General features: G+C 40.6%; 1 protein-coding gene across 2 annotated transcripts in view; it reads right to left on the reverse strand.

Annotated features, from left to right (window-relative positions):
• The window catches only part of SPTLC3 (serine palmitoyltransferase long chain base subunit 3), a 168,212-nt gene that overhangs the window by 15,944 nt on the left and 125,435 nt on the right, over positions 1–26,833 (reverse strand). For both annotated transcript variants that reach the window (XM_075147712.1, XM_075147713.1), the window contains 5 exons: positions 23,263–23,387; positions 20,985–21,078; positions 10,834–10,939; positions 3,334–3,553; positions 1,059–1,185 (listed from right to left, as the gene is read on the reverse strand). In XM_075147712.1, the coding sequence (XP_075003813.1) occupies positions 1,059–1,185; positions 3,334–3,553; positions 10,834–10,939; positions 20,985–21,078; positions 23,263–23,387 (672 nt within the window). The remainder of the gene's footprint in view (positions 1–1,058; positions 1,186–3,333; positions 3,554–10,833; positions 10,940–20,984; positions 21,079–23,262; positions 23,388–26,833) is intronic.

The raw sequence follows: 26,833 nt of genomic DNA on the forward strand, positions 1-26,833 counted from the left end.
GGGCACTGCAACAGAATAGTGCAGAGCAGTATCTTACCTGCTCTCATATACACTCTTTCCTTTCCATTCCCACCTTACCCCCGTCATATCTACCAGGGAGGACTACTACAGAATTACTCTGTTAGTCCCACACAAGGTAAGAGAAAGTAGCACAGCACAGTGCTGCTGCACCAGTATAAAAGAGATGGCAACTCAGAGCAGAATCTGTATCTTCTACTGCATCTTATACAATAACATGATTGTCAGGCATTCCTGACAAAAACTGTACAAATTCAAAAACCACTAGCTTTTCTCCGAGTTGGAATTTCAGTCCTAGAACACTGAACACATATCAGTATCACTCTGAAACAGTAGCAGATAGATATGTCACACAGTTGTTTTGTTGCTTGCTGCACAGAAAGCATGTTACACAGAGGGTTGGACGGTAATGCATCTGCAACTTCAGGAGAGGAATATAAATAAACCTAATTTTTCAAAAAGACACCAAGTAGTCAATTCTTTTGGGACAAAATGTACTTCAAGACTAGCTTCAGGACACCATAATTAAAGCCTGAGTGAGGTAGGAATTATTATAATAATCTTCTCATACTATTATTTAATATACAATACCTGTTTTGAAATTCTGCACCATGCTTGAGTTGCTTGCCATTTTGAAGGTTCACACTTACAAAGAAGCTAAACTGACAGCATCTAGCCCATAAATGAAGGCATGTCCTCACGAACCCCTCCTACAAAGTCAGACAATCTACTCAAAGGGCAATTCATGTACTTCTATTTGCTGCTGCAAACCAGAGTGGGTTGGCAACTATAGAGCCAGAATTTGCCAGAATTCCAGAATATTTCCACCCCTGCCTGCATGTGGATGGGTGTGGAAAAAGAAATAGAGTTGATAGTACTTAGAATTATGATGATTTGGATATTAATATTACAGTAAGAATTATTTCCTTTGCATTGCATTACCATCCTACTTTGCTGCTGGATGACATTTTGCGTGCGCCTGTACACAGTAGGTGCTCTCGTAGTAATTGAAATAAGTCAAGTTAAAGAAGGTGGCTTACCTTGTGTTGTCCCATCTAGTCCCATGAGACATTTCATTGCCCTGATGATTTGCTCTGCTACGGGTGGACACATAGATGTGGCGTACACAGCACTGTGAGAATGAGTTCGTAAAAAGTCCACAAGGTCCTTACACAAGCAAAACAAAGCATGAATGAGCTTTGAGCTGGCCAAACAGCAGATCTCCCTCTTAACTACTGCAGGAGTGAGAACATGCAAAAGGAAAAGGACGTTTCACCAGTTATTGGTTTGCTTTCTTGGCTGCTACTGTTGATACATGACCTGAAGAAACATCAGGCAGGTGCAAATACTTTAACATGTAAGTGGGGCAATTACAGCTGAAACAAAAGTCTGGAATAGAATAGAATACTTCTGTGCTAAGACTTATTATAAAGGAACCAAAATAATTTGAAGACCAATGAACAGCTGCACTTAAAATACTGCCCAGTTCCTCTCTGGGAATGAAACAAAGCCTACATGACATCAGTATAGTTCCTCTGCCACAAGACCTAACCCAGGAAAAGCAACCTTACTGGGATCTATCTTTGGCTATTAGCATATAAATTTCTTTCGACTGAAACTTTCCATCAGTGTGGCAGGGACAGTCATGTTAGAGTTGGTATAGTTGCTTTAACATTTCCTTGTATAATTAAAAGCACAATCCGTGCTCCTAGAAAAAGCATTGATGTGCTGTAGGCATGTCTAAAGCACTAGTAACTCTCCTGAATCCAGGGACACTGTAGGAATTCAGCGCTTGATTAAGACCATCGTTGTTATGACAGCTTATACCTCCTAGTGCAAAATATCAGAGTAACAGTTACCACACTAAAAGCTGAATGCACGTTAGTGAGAAAGGGATGAGGCCTGCTTGAAAACTGCCTTTGATGAAAAAATATCACCAGAAAAAAACCCAAAGAGAATAACACAAATTAATGCCAAAAAAGCTGTATGAGTCTATGCGGTAACTCCAATGCTAAGGATAAAAATTTACCTAACCGTATACAGGTTGTGCATGGCTATATTGCAATTGTAATCCTAAGGGTTCGATCAAATAGCTGAGAAGGCTTCTGTGCTCTAGCTGATGCGGAATAAACAGTGCCACATTGAGTTTTTGGCTGCAGAAATGAATGTAAGTGTGTTGGGTGAGCAGCTGCCACCAAGACCCGGAAGCCTGAGGCAAAGCTTTGTGATACACACAGGCATGAAAAGAGCGACCCACTTTCATCTAAGAAAACTTCCAAGGATTAGATGATGAATTACTTTAGACTGCTTTTCACAGGTCCAGGCTTCCTATAATTTCTAGCTACATTAGCCACATTGTCTTTGGTAAGAGTTAAACCTTCAGATACAAATTCAGGAGCCAAAGGAAACAAAGATAACTGATTTTTGATGTGTTACGATCACCTGTTTCAAGATCTCCAGAGGCAAAACCAAAAAAGACAGTAAGAAATATACACTTCATACTTTCTTATAGCCCTTTTATTCTACTCAAGTGCTACCCTTATTAATGTTAGCCTGACAACAACCATATGGGCTGTCTAAACAGGCTTCCTACTCATTCAGCAAACTACTTAAGAAATACATTCAGCAGGGTATGAAAAGGGTAAATAATCAGCAACCACTTGATATCTCTGTCAAGCAACAAAACCGATGACATTTCACAATGGTGCTGATTATGCTTTCCCTTCTTCTACACCCCCAGTCAAAGCAAGCTCAGCTCTACTTTTTGTTGACATCTGTTGTTGGCAAGAGGTTGTTTTGTTAATGTACGCAGAGCAACTGAGGACACGGATTTTACTATTGCAAAAGGCCCTCAGTAACCCTCTCTCTCCATCCTCCTAAAAAATGCAACGATGACAATCCAGAACTATTTAGGAATTTTATTATCAGTGGATGAAACTGTGGCTTTAATCTCTCAATATTGCTCCACACACTGTTTACAAATGTGAAACAAAGTAACAAGCAATCTGCATGCAAATTAATGTAGTGAAGTATATTTAGCCAACCACAACGTCTCTAAACATTTCCAAGACAAACAACAATCATCAGGGTGGCACAGAAATACCCAACCCAAGCAAATTACAGAATATGAACATGAGACAAAAATAAGAAAGTCTGACTATTTGATGTGCATTTGGGATCCAGACAAAAATGTTACTAACTTTAGAATAGTGCTCCTGCAAAGCATTCTATGCGAAAAGATAATGAAATATATCATACATAATAAGAAGGTACTTCCCCCCCCTTGATGTTAAAATGTTTGTGTTTTCCTTTTACCTTTTTGCCAGCTATGTACCCTCCAGCTGCGCCAAAGCTCTTTGTGAACGTTCCCATTAATACATCAACATCGTCAGGGCTCATACCGAAGTATTCCACAACTCCTCGGCCTGTTGCGCCCACCGCACCAATGCTGTGAGCTTCGTCCAAGTAGAGGTAGGCTTTGTATTTCTTCTTCAAGGAGACTATCTCTGGCAGGTGCACGATGGACCCTTCCATGCTGCAGATGGAGAGAATCATGGATGAACAACAAATCTTGTACTCTTTCTCTTTAAGATACTGCCAGAAAATATAGGCTTTAATTGCCTTACTCCATGAAAGATCTTCTGGAACCTCAATTTGTACCTACAGTTCAAAGAAAAAGTGCAACTCTTTCCCATCTGCAGGTGAGTATAAAACAGTCAAACGGTTTTAGAATTCAAACAATCAAAACCAGTCAAAAAGCCTTTGAACTTTTGCAAATTTTCACCATGCCAGAAGAGAGAAGGAAAGGTATAAAGCGAGGGGGCGATACTCACCCAAAGCAGCACGTTACAATTCACTACAAAACAAATACTGTAATGAATTATAAGGAATCGCTGTAATTCAATCTGGTTCTTGCTTACTTCATCGTCAGCTACTGTGGCAATATTTGGGGGTAACAGCTCTAGAGCAAATTACCCTGGTGCAAAGTAGTTGGGTCTAACATACGCAGGAGATGGGCCACCTGAAATGCACAGATGATGCCATAAGTCAAAGCAGCCCCAGTCTTCAGGGTGGACAGAATCAGGGATTAGAAAAGGGAGCTGAAATCCCCTCTTGCCAATTGTTTCTCCCAATAAGTTCTTTTTAGGAAATGCAGCCTGCTACCTAGTACTCAAAATAAAAAAAAAGTTTCCATTCTTTTTACTTTCTTACAGCCATGCAGGAAAAGGAAATACTCTGAACTTGCACTAATGGTGTATTGAGATTTATAGGAATAAGAAGAGATGATAATTCTTTTGTATTGTTGGTAATCACATCAGTAAGTTAGAAGGCACAGAGGAGCTGTACAGCAAAGTGAAAGCCCAGGGAGACAAATAAGAAATGCACTCTAATCCCATAAAGATGAAGTATCAATAGTATTGCTGTGAAGATTATTACATCTTGAAAACCTTTGAGGTGACTACAGTTATGCTTGGATATGCTCTGATGCACTCAGTATTCATTTCATAATGAGTTAAACATGTTCTGTTACACTAGCTCTAGTGAGCAGGTCTTTAAATGCTAAATACTTCCTACCAGAAACAAAGTGAGCGCGCTGTGTGCCAGGAAAACCAGTGCTCTGTGGCTAAGGCCCACGGCTACGGTGTATCCGATTGCAAATGCTACAAGAGTTTCAGGCAAGCAGAAATGTTGAGTTTGTTCCCAAACAGCATGTACAAAAGAGCAGTGCAATCAACACAACGTCTTGGCAATTTTTAGATCCTGGACCAGTGGCTTTCACAGATTGTTTTGTTGCCACTGTAGCTGCACTATGCAGCTGGAAGTTTGGTACCACAAAAGGGGCAGGATGTGCTTTTAGCACTTGGGAAATTCCTGACAATTTTAGTCCTTCTTCATCCTTTGGTCTCCTGAGTGAGCTTGGAAACAGCTTGGTCTCCAGTTTTGAAGGAGACCTGCCCATAGGCAAGTCTCCGTTAGTTTCAAAGAACAGCACGGGGGAGCAGCCATGGACAAGGGTTGCCTGTGCTGTTCGTACTGGGAGGTTCAGAGAGCCTGGCTGTGTGCGCCTGGAGGCGTATTTTTGGCTGTCAGGTGACTGCTAGCAAATCTTGCCCTTCTGTCTTGCCCAGCAATAGAAGAGGCAGCTGGGGGGCTGTATATTGGCACCACGGTCTCTAGCAGCAAAGAAGGGTGGGCTTGTACTGCAAGCTCCTGAAGGCTGCGTTTTCTCACTTTTCCCAAATGGCACTTGGCAGCTGGGGGAGAAGCAATTTGAATCACCGCAGCTATTTTCCTAATGAATACAAGGGTAGAGCCCACAGTCCTCACATAGCCCAGAGTCAAAGCATTAGTCAGCTAAAAATTATACTGAGCCACTGGGTGTGCTTGGGCATGCAGCATCATACGTGCTGGAGATGGCAGCTTTTGGCTGCGTCTGGTCAGCCTGCAGGTTGGCTACACGGTCAGAGGGTGAGAGTGGTGCCGAGGAGCACCTCTGCAGAAGGAAGCGAATAGGCATCCCACCCTCCATCTTCCAGCACTACTTGGGCAGACCAGCTAGGCAGAGAAGGGCAATAATAGCTTTTCCACATTTACATGGACATCATTAGGCTTCGTGGCTCATGGAGATTCAGATAGGAGAGACAGCATTTATCTTCAAAAACGCAAGAGTAAAAATGGTAAGTTAAAAATACAGAGCTTGATTTGCTGTATATTTGTGGAATGGAAGCAAAGTTGTTGCTGAAACCCAGAATACATAGAGCTGGTACATGGCTGTTGCAAAATTTAACCTTTAAGATGATTTAATGCAACCTTTTCTTACTAGTAGGAATAGGAGATTTCTCTCTGAACTCTAAGCTGTTTAGCAAAACAAAGCACTTGTATTCAGTTTCAGTGTTGATTTACTGCTCTTGAAAGATGCTGGCTGACATAAATGTTACAATAGTTGACAGAGATCCTAACATGGCCTTGAAGTGTCCATGGAGTAGATAAAGCGCTGTTGGTTTTGTGTACGTTTTCTGTACTGCCATTCAAACAGGCCTCAGCCCTCCTGATGGCAGAAATGAGAGCTGTTTCGCTGCCTACTCTAGTTCTCGGTCTCTCTTTTGACCCTGGGAGATGGTTTGTGATATGAACACGGCTCTGTTTAGAATTGCTCCAAGATAAAGCTCACTTCACATAACCTCTTGGGTAGCCCAAATGGAAAGTTTACTGAATCCTTCAGTAAATATTGATGTCGACTGAGTTTAAACCAGAAAGCCAGAAGTGAACTATAATCGTTCCGTCTCAGTCTGGTTGTGTCACTTTTATAAAGCTATTGATCTGTTTCCAGATCTGCTCAAGCACACGGGGCACATCAAAAAAGCTGGATGCAGACGAACATAAGCTGGCTCTGCCCAGGCCAGACGTTCTCATTACGTGGTATTACATCCTGTCTTGCAGCAAAAATTATTAGCTTGGTGGCAGAGATGTAAAGCTTGTAGATTGCAGATGACCCTCATCTCCCTTGTTCGGCAGGCAGGCACAAAAGCTTGCTTCAGTACACACTCAGTTTGAATCTACTTCCAGACGTGAGGAGATAATCCAAAATTTTGGGATCACTGAAGCTTGATTCAGTCCCTACCAAACCACTGAGATTCTTCCTGATGCAGCTGATGAATTGTGGAGCCAGGTGCTTCGAGAGACAGGAGGTCAGTGCACTTGCGCTGGTCACTTCGCTTGGAACACAGGCTCGCTCTTGGCAGAATACTGACAGTTTTTGTCCAGTTTATTTTGAAACTTCTCGGGAAAAGAGTTTTCTACATCCTACTATGGTACCACAGTTTCAATTTTTTTTTTCTGTCAGGAAAATTAATTTACTGATATTCAACCTATTATCTTCTTCACAAGTTCATCACTCAACGTCTGTAAACATGCCCTATAGTACCACTATCCTTTCAACACTTGAAAACCTTATTTGTTCCCCTAGGCTAGTTTGTAATTGGGAAAATCCCTCCTTTCCTGACCTGTTACTCGCAAGACGTATGCATTCCATTTTAATGTTTACTTTAGGTATTGTTTTCTTACATAAACCTTGCATATTCATACAACAATCTCTGTTTTGTAGTTTAGAACGATAGTTTTAAGGAAACCTTCCAACCCTCAAATACAACACCATACACTGAAACGACAGAAATGTTAACCTTTAATGCTGGTCCCTGGCCAAAGACATTAAATGTTACCCCATTCTTTTCTGGAAGTCCAGTCACTTAATCCCAGGAAATAAAAAATAACCCTGATAAATTTCCTATGGTATTGGCATTGAATCCCAAGGAACTTCTACTGCACATGAAAAGGCACTGGGCAATATCTAATTGATCAGAGAGCTATTTTCTGAGCTGGAAGGGAAAATCCCCAAATTAAATTAAAAGCAGGGAAAAAACAAATGAAAAACAATCTGTTTTGATCAGTTTCTGGTGCCCCATAACTCCTGCCCTGGGCCTTGGCCTATCTGACTCCTAGGTAAATATGTGTGCAAGAGAGCAGAAGCCTACCACAGACCATGTAAGAACACAGTAACTGATTAATCCTGAACTGGAAATGGTAGAAGCCAAGGAAAACATTAGCTGGAATTTAAATAATAGAAATATGATTTAGCAAGTCAGTTTAACTTGTGCCCTGGACACTGCCAAAACTTGTTCATGCTTTTTGTACTGAAGATTGATGGCTACATGGTCTCTCTCAGTTTGGAACGCAAATGGAATATATTTGCTCCTAGGCTAGTCCAAGTTAAGAACCAGCTTTCACTAGTAGTTACATTTACTTCTGATGATTTTTTTTTCTTTTTAAGATAATAGAGACATTAAAAAGCAAACAAACATATACTTATTGCTATCTATTTGACATGTAGCTTGAGTGCTTCCCAAATGGAGGGGCCAATTCTGCCTTCAGTTGTAACCAAGTAAAATCTGCGGCTTATGATTTCAAACACAAGTCTGATTTCCAGAAATGCTCGTGTTGGCTAAAAATGACCCTTTTCAAATTTTGCCAGCTAGTAAGTCCAGGCTTATGCACAGTGTAAACACTTTAACATACTCCTAATGGAAACAGAAGGCAAATTTTTTTCCGTATCATCAACTTCACCATGCTAAGACTATGGTGCCCCATATAACAATATTTTTTTAAAGAAGGAAAGCTTTGTGTTTCTTTTGCATCTCTGGAAAAAGCATTTTTGCAAAAATTTGCCAAGCCAAGCTTGCGAGTCAAGGTATTTTAACTTGGAGAATGGCTCTGACCAAGTTATTTAAATTCTGTATTAGTTGTCCCTGAAGCATAACTTAAGTTCTTTAAGGAAAAAAAAAAGGCAGTATTAATTATTGTAAGAAGAATATATTAACAACACTCCACCTCCTCTTAAACTGTCTAGATGAATGTTAATTTGACATCTGGCAAATCTTCAAGAAAACTAACATTAGCCAATATGGGGTTGGAAAATTTTAGTCTCTTTCAAAAAATCATGGGCCAAGAAAGCAATGAACATGCATACGAAAAAAGTAAGAGTATTTCTAATATGTCTTTCTCCAGCTTTTCTTTTGCATATGAAATGTTATTAGCTATTTACTGGATTAGACTACATGGCCTGTGAGTCTGTTCCCAGCAGTGCTGTAAGGACAGATCAGCTGTGTCCATCTCGGGTTGGCAGTGATGGCAGGGATACAACACCGTGGGGTGTGGTGGTATTCTCCCTCAAGTCAGAGCAGACTTGCTCTGCAACCAAACCACAATCTTCAATTTCTGATCTGCTTACACTATGGAAACAACTAACCAACCAACCTAGCTACTGCGAGGGCTAGTTTCCAATGAGACACTATTAGAGAGCTGAGCTTTGTTTTTATTTTACTCGATGCCTTTCACAAGCATAGACACTCAGGGCATGAGTGGTCCTAACATTATTTAGCCCTTACGGGGCTGAAGGAACTTTATGGTTTTTAGTGAGGTTCTCTGAGGTTTAACATGTTTTTGTTTTGCATTCCAACAGAAGGTTCTTTGAACTTTTGAGAACGAAATCTCCTTTAAAAGTGAACTGTAAAACTAGAGGAAAACTCTATATCAAATATACATCTGGAAATATATTTATTATAGTTGCAAATATTCTGACAGTGGGTTTGTCCCATTGCTCGGACCGATCTATGCTTCTGTGTCACCAGTCTACCTTCTTGCTCCCTAATGGTCAATATCCAGGGTAAAGAATCTAAAAGTGAAAAAAACTCAGCAGCTAGAGCATTTTCTGCAGGCCATGTGACCGATGGGAATATTTGTCAGTAAAATGTTGGTGGTCCACTTAATTTCTGCATGATCAAAGTCCTTAAATCTGAGCTTTCTTTTAGTAGTGCCAAGCTATGTTTATTTGCAGTTTTGCTCTGTTTATTCTGGTTGAAAGGAGACGTTCAGCCTGCTTTGGATCAGCTGATCTGCTGCCGACCTGTTTCAGCTCTGAGTGACAGGTGTTTAGATAAGGACTGATTTGTTCTCTTCGCAGATGGAAAATGTTAGGTAAAAAGAAAGTACTAACAACTATGAAGTTGTGATGACGTGAGATCATAAAAGATTACTTATGAAAAAAGCTAATCAGCTCAACTGTGCGAGCATTTCTCAACAAAATGGCATAAACGACTGCCCATCCAGACTGGCTGTATTTCAGCAACACATGATATGATCCCTACATATAAAGTTTAATGTTGCTTTCATAAACCATGTCACGTCCTGTGAATGAGTGGTTCTGGTTCCCTTCTCTCTGGTGCAAGTGTCGCTACTCCCAAACCTATCCTTCTTCTACTCCCCCCTCTCTCATCACCGCCACAGTAGCCTTGCCTAGATCCCTGCAAACCCTCTTACTGTCCAGATCCCTGCTTCTTCGGCCCTTCCCTCCTCTTCATGATCTCTACCTCTCCCTGCTCCAGCTCCTTGCCCACCAGTGGCGCCCTCTCCGTGCCGTCCGCCAGCCCCATGGCTGCCTCCCCAGCAACCTTCTCCTGACTTCAGCGGTTGCCAGGATGAAGCCCAAGATGGTGAGCCTGGCTGGTGCCTCTGCTTTGTTGCTCAACTGTAGTGATGGTTTGTGCTTCTGGTTGGGTGTAAGATGCACCACACTAGTGAACCGGAGCTATCTGACTAGAATGCTCTACAATTACATGGTATTATCTGATGGATTTTCAAAGGCACTTCTCTCATTCGAATTCCTTCAGGGACTGGGGCTACATGAAATACCACTTTGTACAATTCTTTGAAAGCCAGTCTTTTAATTGTTTTTCCTGCTAAAGTGTGAGTCCATTAGATCCAGCACTAATTACTGGAAGGGTGCTGATATCACTTAGCCTATGTTTAACTTGAGTTTTTAGATTCCAACAGCTGGGTAAGAACTGGACATGCAGAACTTAATTAGTTCTGCATAGTTGTCTTTCGATCTGCCCATGCATAACAAACAACTCTAGAAAACTCAGCTGACTCACTTAGCAAAACTCCTCACCTACTATAGCTCCATGAATTTTATCACATCTGTGACAACATACACTAGCTGATGACCTGTCTTGCTCTCACAGTACATCTCCCACTCCACTGTGATTTGCTAAATCAACATTCAGAACAATGCACAGGATCTAACTGGAGCAAGTTACACCAGGGCTCAGAATGACGTAATGGAAATCAATGTATTTATAAGATCACAGAATGTTATTGTAACCTCCATTCTCATTAAGATTTCTCTCAGATACCTGGAGTCGATGTTCGCTTCACTCAGAAATGATGAAGAGTACTCATTTTTCTAAAACACAAACATACCTGTAAATGCCCTCCACGAGGATGATAATTTTTCTCCATGCTCTGCGGCTTCGAGGCTGCCCATATATTATTGCATCCCTCAGCAACTTCTCAAGGCTCTGCATATCTTTATTTAAAAATAAGAAAGAGGAGGAAGGAAAAACATTAACAAAGATTTTTCTAACGCACTTTCAGTTTTCTACTGGGCACTATTTTTTCCTATATGGAAAAAGACAACATTAAAAAAACGAGTCCTGAAGATAAACTTCCTTTGTTAGTAGGCAAGACCTAACGATTGATTTAATTTGCCTGAATGCAATCTAGCGACAAGGAGAGTTACAAAAAGCCTCCAGTTATGCACCTTATCTGGGAAACTTCTAGAAATTCTTGGCATACATTTTTATTTAAAGGCAAAAGGGAACAACTTTGCTTAAGTACTGAGGCTAATTGCCAGCAGTTCTCTGTACGGATTGCTGATACTCATGTCTCGAGGCTTCCAGATAGTAAGTTTTTGGTTGCTTTCCCAACATCACCACGGGCTCATGAATAACATGCACTGCTTCAGCAAAGGTTTGGATCAGGCTGTGTGAAGCACATCAGGATGGCAGCAAAAGAAATCTTGTCCTTCTCAAGAAGGAAAGTGAGTGAAAGATTGCTGATGAGAGAGGGAGAGACAAGTGGATACAAGCACATGGCATGGATACACTAATTTGTGCCAAAATGCTTGGCACTAGCAGGACTTCGATATAAGGAGGCCTGGAACAATGTTAGAAACTTAGCTGCTTTCTCAAGGGCTGAGTGCGGGTAACCTAATAAAATTCTTGAAGGAAAGCCACTGAAGTTTTGAAAAACACAGAAGAAGCAAGAAAAAAACATCACAGGAACAAGGGTCAGACCAAATGTGACTCTCAATGCAGAGTTGAAATCTAACCAGCATTCTGGTGTCTACACATGAATGAACACTCTCCAACATGAATTATTCTGGTATTTTTCAGGAATCTGGATTGACATTTCAAAATGTTTTCAAAGAACATCTTACAGAGACTCGTAATACCCCAAGGAACACTACAAATCAGCTCAAATTGTGAGTTGAGAAAATCAATGGCATTTTTTCACAATATAACCCCACTTTTTCAGCAACACATCTTAATGCAGTTATTATAACCTTCTAAAATAGTACAAGGCTAATCTTTAAAATGCAATTGGCTCAACTGAAAAAAATACACCTTAGCTATATTAATGTTGACCTATAGCTTGGTTTCCACCTGACTGGAACTGGGCCATTTGCACAGTAACTGTCCATCATTAATAACCTGTGACCTGAGAGATGGCCACGTTATGACGTGAACCCTTCCACTCTGATACCTCATCTCTTGCTAGTACCATTTACTCATCGCGGTGAAAGATAAATTTCTCAGGAACACCAGTGCCGCTCTGCACTTTACTGTGTAATCTTTTGACTTAGCAAGATCTTGCTATGACTTACAAAGCACAACACATGCACAATAAGTTGCCCCTTATTTCAATGGTGCAATCATCTGCACAACTTAATGAGCTCCAAGATGGAAATGCTATTAATATAGCATATTAATGCAATGCAGACAGCACAGTTTCCACTAGATGGCAATCAAGGAAATAGAAGTTCCTTGGCACTTTAAAAGGGGAATTTATAACCCAGCTGAGCATTTGCAGTACGTGCATATTTCATAGAAGAGAGCTGCTCCCCTTCTCTTTTGTTTTGAGTAGATAATATTCAGAAATTCTTTTGAGTTCTGAGCATTAAGACTCCCCAGGATGACAGAAAGCTCACTGAGTCCCTCAAAGTAAAACCTGGGCGCCTCCTTTTCTCCACCAAATTATTTCTCTGCTGATGTCATTGTCATTGACCTTTGAAACCCTCCTCTGAATCACACAGGGTCTTTCAATTCAGTATTCTGTCTACATGTCAGTCCAGATTGGTTCTAGACTTCAGGAAAATCAGTTTGCTCAGCTTCCAAACTAAAAGTATGGCTTGAAGATTCAGTTGTTTTAACATACATCCACATGAAAAGAAAGAAAGGAAAGAGGAGAGGATAGAGAGAAGTGAAATGTATATAACTCTGTTTAACAGAGCTGTTTAAAAAATACATGGATGTGAATAGCTCCTCCTCTGTCCAAACTAGTATGGAACATGAGACCGCAGATAGGGAAGAACCTCTCCGAGGGATGAGCTTGCCTGACTTTATACATGACGTAGTCCTGCTGGAGTACAGGCTAAGGACATGCCTGTTTGCAGGATCAGGGCTATCTCACTTTGATTTTGATGTCTTGTTCTAAAAAACATGTGTGACCCTTTCTTAGGCTTGTAATAGTCAACACATAATTTGTTTAGGTGCAAATGAATTTTACTGACCTTTTCTCTCTGTGCTTGTAGTGCCTCATTTCTAAAGGGGAAACTGGGAGGTAGAGAAAATCTGTTTTTATCTTCCCCCCAAAAGGCTGCTTCCGTTATTCAAAGTGAAGACACAGTGCTCACTACCTGCTTGTGCTTAGACTTTCCAGAAAGTGGAATATACTGAATGCCAGGAAAAACAACAGTGTAACCCCAGGTGGCTTTTGAATATCAAATTATTTGCCCATTAAATATAGTTAGACTGTGAAACGCTGGGACATTGAGATGATGAGTTGCACGAGTCCATCTTGAATAACCAGTTATGGGGAAAATAACTGTCCTTCCTTGTTTGACCATCACCAGCCCAGGCTTTTCAGCGGTAATGGCTAACAACCATTCACCAGCCCAGGAGGTGGTGTTAAGAATTTCACTTGATTAATTAGTCAAAGCACAACCAAATCTATCCTTGCCTCAGTTTCCACTGCCTCCCTATGGCATATTGTCTAGATATGGAGGATAAAGTTTCCTAAGTGGGGACAGTGGATCTCTTAGGTTTTTTAGAATTTAATACAGACTTGCATAATCCTTGTTTGGGATCCTTCAGAGTTACTTCAACAGAAATACCAACAACGCAAACTGCTAGTGGGTCAAAGCGAGCCTGGACCTGGGCGGGCAGCCGTGTGTCATGCTGCCTCCAGTGCAGGTGGGACTCCAGGCTCCTGGAGGGGCCCCTGCCCTCTCCCAGGCACGCTCAGTGCCTCCTCGCATGGAGACACAGCGTCTCCACCCCTCATCCTTACATTGCAATGCTGGGGATGTCATCACCATTTCTCTGCGTGGGCTGGAAATCTCCTGCATGATGTCAGCTGAATCCTTTATAATTAAAATAAACAGGCTACTACTACTCTTATCACATTCTTCTTTCTTTCGCCTTGTGTTTGCCACTCTCATTTTCAGTTTCTCCTGTTTCGCACTCTCATGCAAGTTCATGAAGACTTTGTGGCTACCTGTCCTTTCTCAGCCTCCCATGCAACTACCTCTCCCCTGCTGCAGTGCATCTGCTGCAGCATCCGCCGCCTCCTCGCTTGCTCTTCCCCCTTTCCTGGTCACTGTCCTTTGGTGGGTGACTCGAGTGGCTAGCTCCAATGCTGTCCCTCCTTGCAGATCCCTAAAGCAACAAAGGGAAACCACCGCAAGGGTTTTGTTGATCTAAACACTAACTGTAGGACTGTAGAAGGTGGTTTTCATTCTAGTGAAAACTAGTCTTTGAAAAGTCCCTGACTGCTGGCACAGCTCTGAACAGCAAAAGCATCTTCAGAGTCATTTCCCTGAAATCACAGCTTTGAATATCTTTGTTTGGAATGGAGCGGTGGGAGTGGCGATTACTGCAGTCACAGTAACAGTCTGAGACTCCCCTCCCTGCCCCTCAATAAATATACATCTCTGTGAAAGTAAAGAGGACTCACTCAGGAAAGCTTCCTATTCACACGTGGCAAGTCAGACATGGCTTTCTCAAATAAGAGAGGACAAATGCAGACACAGCATACTAGGAGCAGGATATACCAGTCTCCTCTCTGTGGCAGCGTCTGTATGTGTCACAGGGAAATACACGCCAAACTGAATTAGGCTGCGGTCCACCTATCTGGTGCAATAATCTTGTCTCTGATAGTGGCCAGAGGCTTCAAGGAGGGCAAAACCTTAGTGGGTAATGTGCCTTTCATCCTGCTCTGTAATAGCTATAACACTACCCTCTCTTGTTAAATTCAAGGGCCACTTACACCTTTGGAAAAAAAAAAAAATTAAGGAGCCATCTTGTATTAAGCCACTGCAAACTCTTTGGTTTTTGCAACCAAAGAGATTTTTCGCTAATTTTTACCTGCTCATTTATCTCTTTCGTTTCCCCCGTTTTATTTGCTTGCTTGGTTAAAGGCACACACTTATAGTTTTCCACTCCTTTTTTCTCTTAATTCCTTCTTTTTTGCTAGAGAATATATTTGCACTGAAAGGTGAGGGCCTTCTGCTGCCTAAAAGTTCTTTCAGTGTTAACTACAACTCCTCCAAGTAGCTGTGTTTTCTCTTTCAGGTGTCCTCATGGCACACGTCTGAACTCCAAAGCATTAATTTGACTGAGTAGACTGAGAAATGCCAGAGTTGGATTAACATAAATTCACAACTGGTGTCCAAGCAGGAAACTATATTTTGTATGGAAACCTGAACAGCTCACACCTGCATGACACACTTCTGTCATCACCCACCTGATTTGCGAGAACCCAAAAAACCCCTTACGACTTTCACAACACTCTGAAAAGGTGTGTAAGGAGGAGCTAGGAATGTACTACTGTGATTCCCATTTCAGATGTGGATTCAAGCACCAGATTAGAGGCCAGATTTTCATCTAACCAAGGTGCTTGGTTGTGCCTTGCAATTGCCTGCCCTCCTTGTAGTATCACTTGTTCTGGTTGCATGTTGAAGTGCCCTTGCAATGAAGAGGATATTTTTTTTCCACATGGCCTGATTTCCGTGCATAGTCACGACATTCCCACAGACTGCGCATGCAATTGCAAATCTAAACCCGAAAATGTGACTGCAATTGAGTTGCTTGATGCTATATGGGAAAAATGTAGCAGAATTAGAAAGAATAATCAAATCCTAAGCCTTGTACAGCACCTTCTTATACTGGCTGATATGAACACAATTCACTTGGAAGTAGTTAGTCAGTAACACACTCATCTGTCCACTGAATGAACAAAGATAGGCTCTCACTTGACACCAGTATAAGACCCAAACCTGTTGTACCTGATACCAATACAAGACCCAGAATTGCTATGACAGAAAACCCTTGATAAAATCACAAGCTGATTAATGGTTAGCTATTTGGTTTTGCTTTTCAAGTTTTATTGGAAGGGTCAAGGAATTTTGGCTAATATTTAACCAAGATAAAGGTCAGAGGTTGTGAAAAAGTGCTTTAAAATGTATAATATTAATAAAAGATTGTTTTAGAAATAAAAAAGAGCAGGTGATAAGTCAGTCTCTCCCTGGGCCAGGAAATAAAAACATCTAAGAGTGTAGCCCCCATATAGCTGAAGGATCCCCATGCGGGTCACTTGGGGAGGGTGGGAGAGGCTCCCTGGAGCCCAGACCTGGTAAGGGTAACATCAGATACCTTCTGGCACAAGACTAACCAAGGCCAGGCCACTACTGCCACAGAGGTGGGGAGATGTTTTAGCCTCCCACTGCATACCAGTTGTTGGACCATTCTGCTGTCTGCATTTCAAGCATAGAAATACAGCTCTTTTCTAGCTTAACAAATCACTGCCTGGGAAATGGTAACTTGAATGGTGCCTGCACCACAGCAGGGGAGACAAAAGGCAGATGCTTTCTGGGCAGGTCAGAATGATTTTAGCCCACTAAAAACACTACTGCATAAATTTGGGACTGCTTAGGTCCTAAAATTAAAAAAAAAAAAAAAAATTAAAATACCCCTACACCCATTCCTCAGAGCAGGAGTTCTAGGGAGCTGAGCTTTGCTGCTAGCATCCACAAAAACTCACAGGTTCCTGGAACAGAAGAAATCCCTTAAAGGCCAAATACCCTGTGGCATACTGGTGTGACCCTGGCAAGCTGAAGACTAGCAACGTTGCTAATGAGAGCCCAGAGGAAGGGAATGCCCTGTCCAGTAGTTTTTAGTTATAAGGCTGAAATGGAGTATTCTCCTAAATTTCTCTCACATAGATGATCTGTAGGTGTGTTCCTGTGCATTTCTCTCAGCTCAGGCCTGTAAATTCCTGTCTGTTTACAAGGAAGGGATTGTTCACTGGCAGGCAGGATGCAGGGCACATTCCTACATCCAAATAAAAATGGACTTATAGGTCCACAGCACATTTTTGTTCTATTATTCACCTTAAGGCTTGAAAACTTCCTCATACACCTGTGTAATGTTTTTGTCAAAAAGGAGAAACATCCAGATGCCTTTTATTTTACTTAGGAGAAGCATAGAGGTCTAACAATTTCGTCTGTTCTAGAAAAACTATTCAGATTTTTTGTGAAAAGTGCAATGCCTAGGACAGCTACCCACTTATTGAAATAGAATTTCAATTATACAAATAGAATTCTATTATACATAATTAAGGTAATAGGTAGAGATTACTTCTTGGCTTACTAATGAAATAAGCATAATTATCTACTTTTGTGTAATGACCAACAGATCCAGTATTACAGATTATAAGTTTTGAAATACAATAACAGTTTTACAGAATTAGCTAGAGCATAGCCTTTGAAAGATGGATGTGCTTCAGCAGCAAGTTTAAAATGGCAGGTTTTACCCTCTTTTCTGTGAAATGTTTTTCTCATAGAACAAAGTTTCCTATAATTTTTCTTTTAAAAATAGTTTCTCCATAACAGGGGGGAAAAAGGGAGAGGAGAGAGATTTACAATGCCAAGCTTGTTAGAAAGGGAGATTATTAGCACACACCTGTGCATGTTTTTTGTATAATATTCAGGAAGTAGCTGGTTCAGAAAATATACCATTGCTTCACTAAATTGTTACATAATTATTCCTCCTCATTTTGATAACCATTTATAATAACTACGACAAACATTCACACCTCACCCTTCTCCCAGTGTCTCTTCTACACATGTGCAACCAAGGAAGTCGGAGCCAAAGTAAATATGTTCTAGGCAGTTTTATCAAGGGTATTACACAGCATTTCAAAAGAGGCTGATGTAAGCAACAAGGAGCATGGAAAAAAGTCTGCTTTCTCAAACTGCATTCTAGTAGCAAAAAGGTAACTTCAAAATCTGCTGCCTGATTTGAATTTGTTTTTGATTCTCCTGCACAGAAAGCACGTCTCCGGCGCTAGTGGTGGTACCGCTTGGCATCTCTTTTATTGTCTTTAGTGTAGGGCAATACTGGGTCAAACATTATGTGTGTGTAACTTGGCACAGCTCCAAAGAGGCTGAGCCAACTCATGCCAGCACACAACTTGGCTCTGTACATACAAGTGAGAATGAAATGCACATTAAGCCCTAATCCTCTTTGGAATAGGACTCAGATTTATTCTTTGTTTCTGCACCTTGCTGGAGAATTGTTCCAACTGCTCATCAAAGAGCCCTAGCCAAGTCTTTGACAGAGTAGCATCCTCCAGTTGATGCCCAGGGCCAAGCTCTTTAAAGGGTCATTGATTTCCTTATATAAAATGACACACATAAACCCCCTGTCCTCGGAAAGAAGAGGCAGTGCATTGCCTTTTTCTACTAGAATACAGAGGAGGATTTTAAAAAGTAAGACAAAACACATTACTACCTGATGCTGAAATTAATGCTTATTAAAGATCTTCAAGTGTAACTCAAGGTGCAAAGTTTTCTATTCATCCACAGGGCTAATATAGCATAAGGAACCTCTCTTTTTCATCAAGCAGTATATCATGGATAATGGCTTAATTCCCATGTTCATAAGCACGACAATGACAGCACTAACATACGCTGACAATTTGGGCATGCCTGTATATATGCTATATATCTACACATTAGCAAGAAGGATAATCTGGGAACATAAGCAACAAAGCTCTGCTCTAACAAAACAAACAAGCACCTGCCTAACTGAAAAGAACCCTCCCAACACAAGCTGGAAGTTTTGGTTACATGTGTCCTTAATTAATTTGCTGTACTGACTTGTATTACACTATTGCCTGACAGACCCACAGAGAACAAGGCTGTCTACTTCGTTTTGACTGAAACCGTGCATCCTACAAAGGCAGTCCTGCTGGATTATGCTTTCCACTGCTATCCTCCCCCAATACGCATCCGATTTTCTCCAAAGCAAAAGGCACATACATACATTTCTGCACATGTGATTTTAAAAGCTGCTGGTGGTGTGTAACTCATGGGTATGATTAAGGAAATATTCAAAAGAAAGAACTTTCAAACCATGGAACTAACATACTGAAAGACTCACAGCGGGCTGAGAGAGCAAGCATGAATGTGTGAAGCTGCTTCACATGAAGTGCTCTTTAAATGCAACTTAGGTTAAGACTCAAGGCCTACAAAATTGTGATGACAAAAGCTGACACTCAAATTCGAAACAGTATTTGCATACGTTTCCACAGTTTCATTCTGAAAATAAGTTAAGGTAATGCCTCAGAAATGGCATACAAGACTGACTTTAGCAAATTGGATCTCTAATCTAGAAACCAATGAGTTTTTCCAAAGCAACCTGGACGGGCTTCCACTGATGTTTGCTGAGACCCGTAAAGGGACTGTCTACATTTTCCAGTGCTGGATTAGTGCTTTTTGGACAAGTCACTATTATTTTTAGGTTCAAACATTATTCACAATAGAATATTAGTTTTAATTTATCATAAGCGCAAGCAGAGGCTGGTTAGGTATCAGCTTCTCGGGGTCGGAATGAAAGATTGGAGGATGGTTAGAGACCAAATTCCTTAAAGCAAGAATGACAGCTCAAAGTGATGCCTTCACTGCTTCCCTAGCAGTTGAGAGTAATACACTCCTCAAACTGGAATGTTCTTTGAAATGCTGTAGGAAGTGACACAAGCCAGCTGGGCTGCACGCAGCATAGATGGGTGGAGAGGCTGAGAACATTTGGATTTGGGTAGTGAGAGGTCATCCCGCAAGATGCGATGCAAACCCGTTTGAATGGGATAAGGCACTGAATAAACTAAGGGAGAGTTGAGAAAAGACTGGTGTAGCAACGATGCCCAGCATATCCAGATTTGTGGCAGTGAACCAAGTTGGGGTATGCTACAGGCTAATCTATGAATAATTACTTCTATAAAAACATTCGGGTTCAGATGATCTTTAATTCTTGAATAATCTTCAGAAATTGCTTCTTGCCCAAATTATGAATAGATATTAATTATAACAACACTTTATATTCTAATTATAGTGTGCTTTTCATTCCAACAGATCCTTCGGCCTTTTACAGCATATGCATAATTCATTTTTGCTCACCTCAGGGCTGAACACAAAACTTAATAAAGAGAAGGGACTGTATTAGCTATTAACAAAGGTGATCAGACCTCTTTTCTCATTCTTCACCACTTCTCTAGCTTCTTAACCTCTGTTGCAATCACTGCCTGGTGGCAGCAATGGGGATGGAAAGGGGAATTGCAATGGGGAATACGGGAAAAGAACAAGCTCTTGACATCAAAGCAATCACAATGTCTCTGACAGTGACCACAGCAGCATTAACTAAATAAAGGTTAAAAAGCATGAGTGTTTTAGAAGATAATTATGTGATCGCACAGTTAATGTGTGATTTCTAGACTAAAATTATACTTCAAAGAATATTGGGGATGATGCTCTTGATATAACCATCTGGCATCTTTGGCTTAGCCCCCTGGGAATTGGGGTAACCGTTTCAAAGTAATGCCACATTAATGTAACTCTGGTTGCACTGAACTTGCTAGTAACAGAGGCAGGAAATACGGAGTATGTTTTTGTAAGTATGTTTGTACTATTTTGGCTATAAGTGACAATAACAATAAAACCTTTATGACAGCACACAGTCATTCAGCATGTCAAAAAGACAGCAACAAGATTAAGACTCCGGATTTTGAAATTAAGGTCCAACCTGAGGACCCAAATCATGCACAACAGCAATTACAATATTACACTATTAATTTTTCCCCATCAGAAATCACTCATAATATTGAGCAGTTAATCCTTCTGCCTGGACAAAAGTATTATCTGGGAACTGACAGCAAAGCAAGCATTGAAAGGAAGCATTCTTGCCTTTGAGGTGTGAACAACTCTGTCTCTAAATATTTCCAACTTCAATACTCACTATTATGCTTGAAGATTCTAATAGTAGCACCTGAAAGCCTCGCACCAAGAACGAGAGAAGTGTGGTTCAACTCATCACTTAAAATGAGGCAGCCCTGTGGAGAAGGAGTACAATAAGCATCTGCATGAATTGGGAGGCTGCTGACATGCGTGCATGTGTGTGTCAGCATACATGTGTGTCTATGATATAGCACTGCACGAATTAAGCTCTAAGTATTAAACATGAACTGGATTTTCTGCCACTTTTCTGAAAGTGCCAGAACCCACTGCAAAGGCAGGCAGAAACTGCAGGATCAGATTCTCAGGCATTCCCAGGTGGTGCAAAGGGGCCAGATATTTCCTGTAACTGCAAAGTAGTGAATAACCCTAGTAGAGATTGACTGCTATATAGTAAAATCAAGTGGTGTTGCTTCCTGTACAGTCTATATTGTATTGCAGGGAAAATGCAGTCACCACTCCTTAGATAAAAACTGCATGACAGTAGCATAAGGACGAGTAATACTGAGGCTGGACTGATATCAGCACTTTGGGCTGCAGAAATGAGATCAGGACAGATCGATGCCTTATAAATCCCACTTCCATCAAGATGTGAGTGGAGCCAGGGCACCAGGCAGAGTTTTCCTCTGGTAAATGAATATACAGTTCACCTGTAGTATATTTTTCATTAATTAACTCAGTTGAAAACTCATTTTCTTTTTAGAAACTAAAATAGAAATGCAGGAGAAAACTTTGTATATTATTTTAACAGGAGCCAGGATTCACAGTTGAAATTCAAGCTGGAACCATAATTTAGCTCTGCTTTCTACTACACATCTTGTGCTGTGGTTTCATTACCCAAAGGGCAATACAACATTAAGTAAATACTTATTTTGGAAACACAGATTATGCCTAGGTTGAGAGATACTCACACAAATCTGCCTAAAGACTGATATGCAGAACTAACAGTAAAAGTATATGCATCTTGACAAGAAAATGTACCTGCTAGGCTTAATTATAGAGGAAAATTTAGGAATAAATCTCCCCAACATAGGGCAATTACATAATATCTGTAATATACATAATATATTATAATACTATGTAATATGAATATATACTAAATTATTATACTTATATTTTATATAATACATATAGTAATATCTTTACTTGTGCCACTTATACCTAAATATCCCACCTCTGACAGAGGCCTGAGTCTCCACATGAGGCCAGCTAAGTGAGGGAAAATTATTTTATAGCTAAGCAAGGGACAAGTATCTTATGCTGTTATGTATGTCTGCAATTTCATAAATTTACCTTTATTAATTCTCTGTGTCTGTTTCCTTTGAAATTGCTGGACAACTTCTCCAGCACCGTTGCAGATTGAAGTTCATGTTCTGGGCAGCTGAAGCAATTCTCCCTGCCCACCCCTTGTGTACATATATTTTAGAAATCTCTTGTAAAAGCTGGATTCATCCTCAATAATGAGTGAAGAAGTGACTTCACCTCTAGGCCGGTGCTTCAGAAGAAATCTTGATCATACACCACACAGTGAGTTCATTCCACCTCCACCAAGAGGGAAATACTGTTTCACACTTGCAAGACACGCTTCATACTGTTCCACACTTGCATGAACTAAAGAGGCACTACCCGCTTTCCCAGCTAACAGCACAGTATATCTGCTTGTCATATCAGGAGTTGTGATTGACGGGATCATGGATTTTCATGCCTTTGTGTTAGGTACCGCAAATTGGAGATGAAGTCCCTTCAACACCAAATAAGAATCTAACTTTTGTCATATGGTCATAACTTTAGGCTTGCATTTGCTGCCAGCTTTCTTTGCAGGGCTGGCTGGAGATCCGTTCATCAGGAACGCTAAACACTGTGCTTTCTCTTTTCTGAAAGTGTTGTAAAAAATATTCTAATCATCACCTTTCACCACAGGCAGCTGGGCAATATCTCTGCAAGTAGCACAAATACTTCATCCCACAACGCCTGAGACATGGGATGCAACATTTTCTTACTTTTTAGGGAGAAGCAACTTCATTAAGAGAAGCTAAACAACTATATCACTCATCCTTAAACAGTTGTTAGGTATGTGTGATAGCAACACCCAGAGCTAGAAAAAATGACGAAGGAGCATAGTTAAGGTCACAGGGTCATCAGCTTTATGACTCATGCATTCCTGATATCAAGCTTTGTTGCTCGATCAAGCCTTTCCAATTAATGTATGCCCAGGATACTGCAACAGTTGTTAAAACAATTAATGAATGATTGTTCTATGTGTTCCTTAAGGAAGTACTCACCTTTCCAACAAGGGCTGGAATATTCATCGAGTTAGTTGCAAAGCCCATGCCAAACACCATAGCATCTTCCACACCAAGGAACTTGGCCACAAGTTTCTCTAGTTCTACATGTTTGTCTAGGGTGCCTGCAGAAATAAGCACAGGGAATTTTAAATCTCATTAAACTGTGAAAGTTATTAATTCTAAGGACATAAAACATACAAAAGAACAGGCTAGAAGTATGTCATTAAACTATATGACATTAAGTTCTCATGAAGGTTTTCCATTTGTATCTTGTGCATGTGGGATAATGCAAGAAAAAACAAGGATGCAAACCAGCTATAACTAATGCTAACAAATACTGTTGCTGTTAAGAAAGCAAAGCAGTTGCTTTGGGAAAAAGTTTCCTTTTTCCATAACAACAACTTTTGACATAGTTTATTCTGAAAAGTAACTTTTTGTCTTTTCTCCCGCTGCAAGGAGGACAAAAACACCTCCTTTTTATAGGAAATGTGGGACAAACATCTTAGGCATTCTTGAGTTCTCTCTGGATGTGAAAGCAAAAACCGATGACAACAAAATTCTTCCATTTTTTCTTGAGTGCCTACGTATGTGATTTTATATGGATAGACAAACAAAAGTGTTCTCCATCTTTTTCTACTTTGGGAGGTAAAAGCTATGCCACTCTCCATAATTGATGATAACTCTCCTCTTTCCTCCCTCTCAACAGTCAAACATAAATGATACGGCAACACTAGCAAGCCTTCTTTATTGCACATTACTTATCTAATACTAGTGCCTGGAGTCTCCAAACAAATAAGGTGCTCCAACTATCCAACAAAAGCAATATCTTTCCCACCCAACTCACAATGGAGGATGACAAAATACAAAAGGCAACAAACGGAAGAGTGGTGTTAAGAGATTGAGATAACAAATAACTTTGAACAGTAATGAATCATCTCAACTTGCCAGCTCTCTAGTCTTTGGTTGCCTGGCTGTGCATTGCAGGTACCAAGGCAGAAGGAACTCTTACAGGATGATCTGTGGGGAAGAAAAGAGAGTGGCCTGTGGATTCTGACAGAGCATTTCCCCTATGAATAAGGCTGTAAGCAGGGAACAGAAGAAAAAAATTAGGGAACTGAGTATCTCACCTCACTTGCGCTGCACAAATTGATGTCACAATATTATAGGCAAAGTGAATTACAATTGATGGGAACAAGAAATCTGTGTTCATTGTGATGGAAAAAGGGCAGATGAATGGAGGAAAGCAGAAGCTTGGCTAGAGTGTCTCAACAAGAATGATGAGTCAGGAAGATGATCTTACCTTCATCATGGAGGAAAGCTCATTAAAAAAAATCAAATAAAAATGGCAGCAGTACAGTTTCAGCAACAGCACTATCTCAGCTGGTTACAGTGAGGTAGTGTTTTCATTATTCTTTCTTGTTAAATATCCAAAGAAAGAATGGCGTTCACTTGGAAACAGAATGTGAAAATTATCATGCAGGCAGCTAATTCTCCAATAGCCAGGGAGATAAGGAGCAAGGATCATGCGTCTTCTGGAAAAACCTGGATTACATGGACAGTAAAGAACAACGGTGCTGTTATTTTGCACAGAGTCTGCCTGGGTTCTGCTAGACCTAAGCCAACTCCGGCAGAACTTCAAGAGTGTCTCTGCACTCATTGTATCACATTGGATGTACATTGAGCTGGATTGTCTCTGGCTCTGTGCTCTTATAAATTAGGTAACATGACGCAGAAAATTTGGCTCTGCAGAACCTCCAGTAGATGTGAGCTGACTGCATGAAGCTCTTTGAGGATGGCTACTTTTTGCATTTGTAGATCCCGAGATACACAAGGATATGTGCTGGCTCTGCACACAGCCACTGCTTAGTAGCCAAGCTCCATGAAATATAAAACCACATAGTGTTTCAGAGTTGAACCGCTCACTGGAGATGTGTGTGAGAATCTATGTCTTAACTTGTAAGCCCAGTAGGTCTCAGGGTGTACTTTTATGGTTAGTTCTACATTTTTTGTATTTTGGACCCAGTTAGTCTTCAACCTAGTTAGAGCACTCATTGACAGCTGAGGGTTCCAGCATGGTCAGCTGCCCTAGTGTTCCTTGCACATGTTATTTTGTCGCTTGAGGGCTATCGGCACACAAAGAGAAGATGAAGTCTGAAATAGAAGCTCGAAGCCAACTACACTATGGTCACAGCTTGAATTAGAAGGAGGTTTGTGAAAGCATGAGAAACAGCAGTGTGTGCTTTGCAAGGCAGGCATTTTAAGGCATGAGAAAATTGTCCCCAACTCTTCCAGGGGTAAATCTGACACTACTGGGCTGGAGTTAAATTGCTTTGTGGGGTTGCATCATATGTTTTCTGTTTTTACAAACAAGAAAAACCCAACTCACTACAGATTATTCTGTTCAAGCATCTATTAGATGAACCAGAAAGGAACAGCACATTTTTAACCTATTTTTATTGATTTTGTGATGGTGAAGAATGAGACATTCTGAAAGTGTCCGATTCCTACTTACTATTTACTAACCTGAACAGTGAATGCAAATGATATTGTATATTGCTATTGCCTACAAATCCTGGAATACAAATTGGAATCAGTGGGAATTCGGTTTGCAAAACCAAAACCTGAATGACAAGGATTTGCAAAACGAGCCCTAGTTTTGAATTACTTTAATTATAATGGCAATATTGTAGGTGGTAGGTGAGGTTTTGCAGAAGCAACACAATACACATCAGTAGTGACAGTGGGAGGTTCATGACAGCGATATAGATTGAGTAGAGCTGATAAAGCATATCAGATTGCATTTTCCCAGGTTTAAAGTAAAAGGGGTATTTATTTAATAAATTATGCAATTATTTAATAATATCGGAAGATTTCTCCAGTATGGGTCAGTCCTTGGACACCATATAAACTGCACCAATTAAATCACTTCTGTCCACTGGAGGAAATAAGGGGTCAGATATGCTCTGCTGGAATGAGGCTTGTCCACTAGTGTTCCCAGCTGGTCACAGCAACCACCCCAACAAGCATAAACAGCACTACCAGGCAGATGCAAATTTGTTCCAAAGCAACTTCCACTAGCACAAGCTGCTACATCTCAAGCTACATAAGAAAGGCAGTAATTACACTGGTCTTCATTAAACACAACCTTAGCAGTGTCAAGTCAGGTTATCGTGGCCTTTAAAATGTCTTGTATTATGCTGGATTCAGACCAGCATCATGATCTGGTGAACTAAAAGTGATATACTAGATATATTTTTATTAATACACTGTATACAGAGATACCTTCTATACTTGTTCTATACATAGACATTAGAATTTTTTCCCCATATTCTACCTGCTCTGATTTTTATGTTGACTACAGCTTGATTTGACCTGAGAAATGAGGGTAGAACTAAATAATGTATGTCATCTTACTAGGAGAAATTTAAGACAAAAAGGAAAACTGAAAGCTACCTGCATCTCTAAGAGACAAAATGGAATACTTTCCTTTGAAATTTATTCCTCCCTACTGAACAGTTGTGTGCAATAGAGTACAGCAGGTGTTACTGTGTTTCAAGAATATATAGGT

This window comes from Calonectris borealis, chromosome 3 (assembly GCF_964195595.1).
Source record: "Calonectris borealis chromosome 3, bCalBor7.hap1.2, whole genome shotgun sequence".
In the NCBI taxonomy this organism is placed as follows: domain Eukaryota; kingdom Metazoa; phylum Chordata; class Aves; order Procellariiformes; family Procellariidae; genus Calonectris; species Calonectris borealis.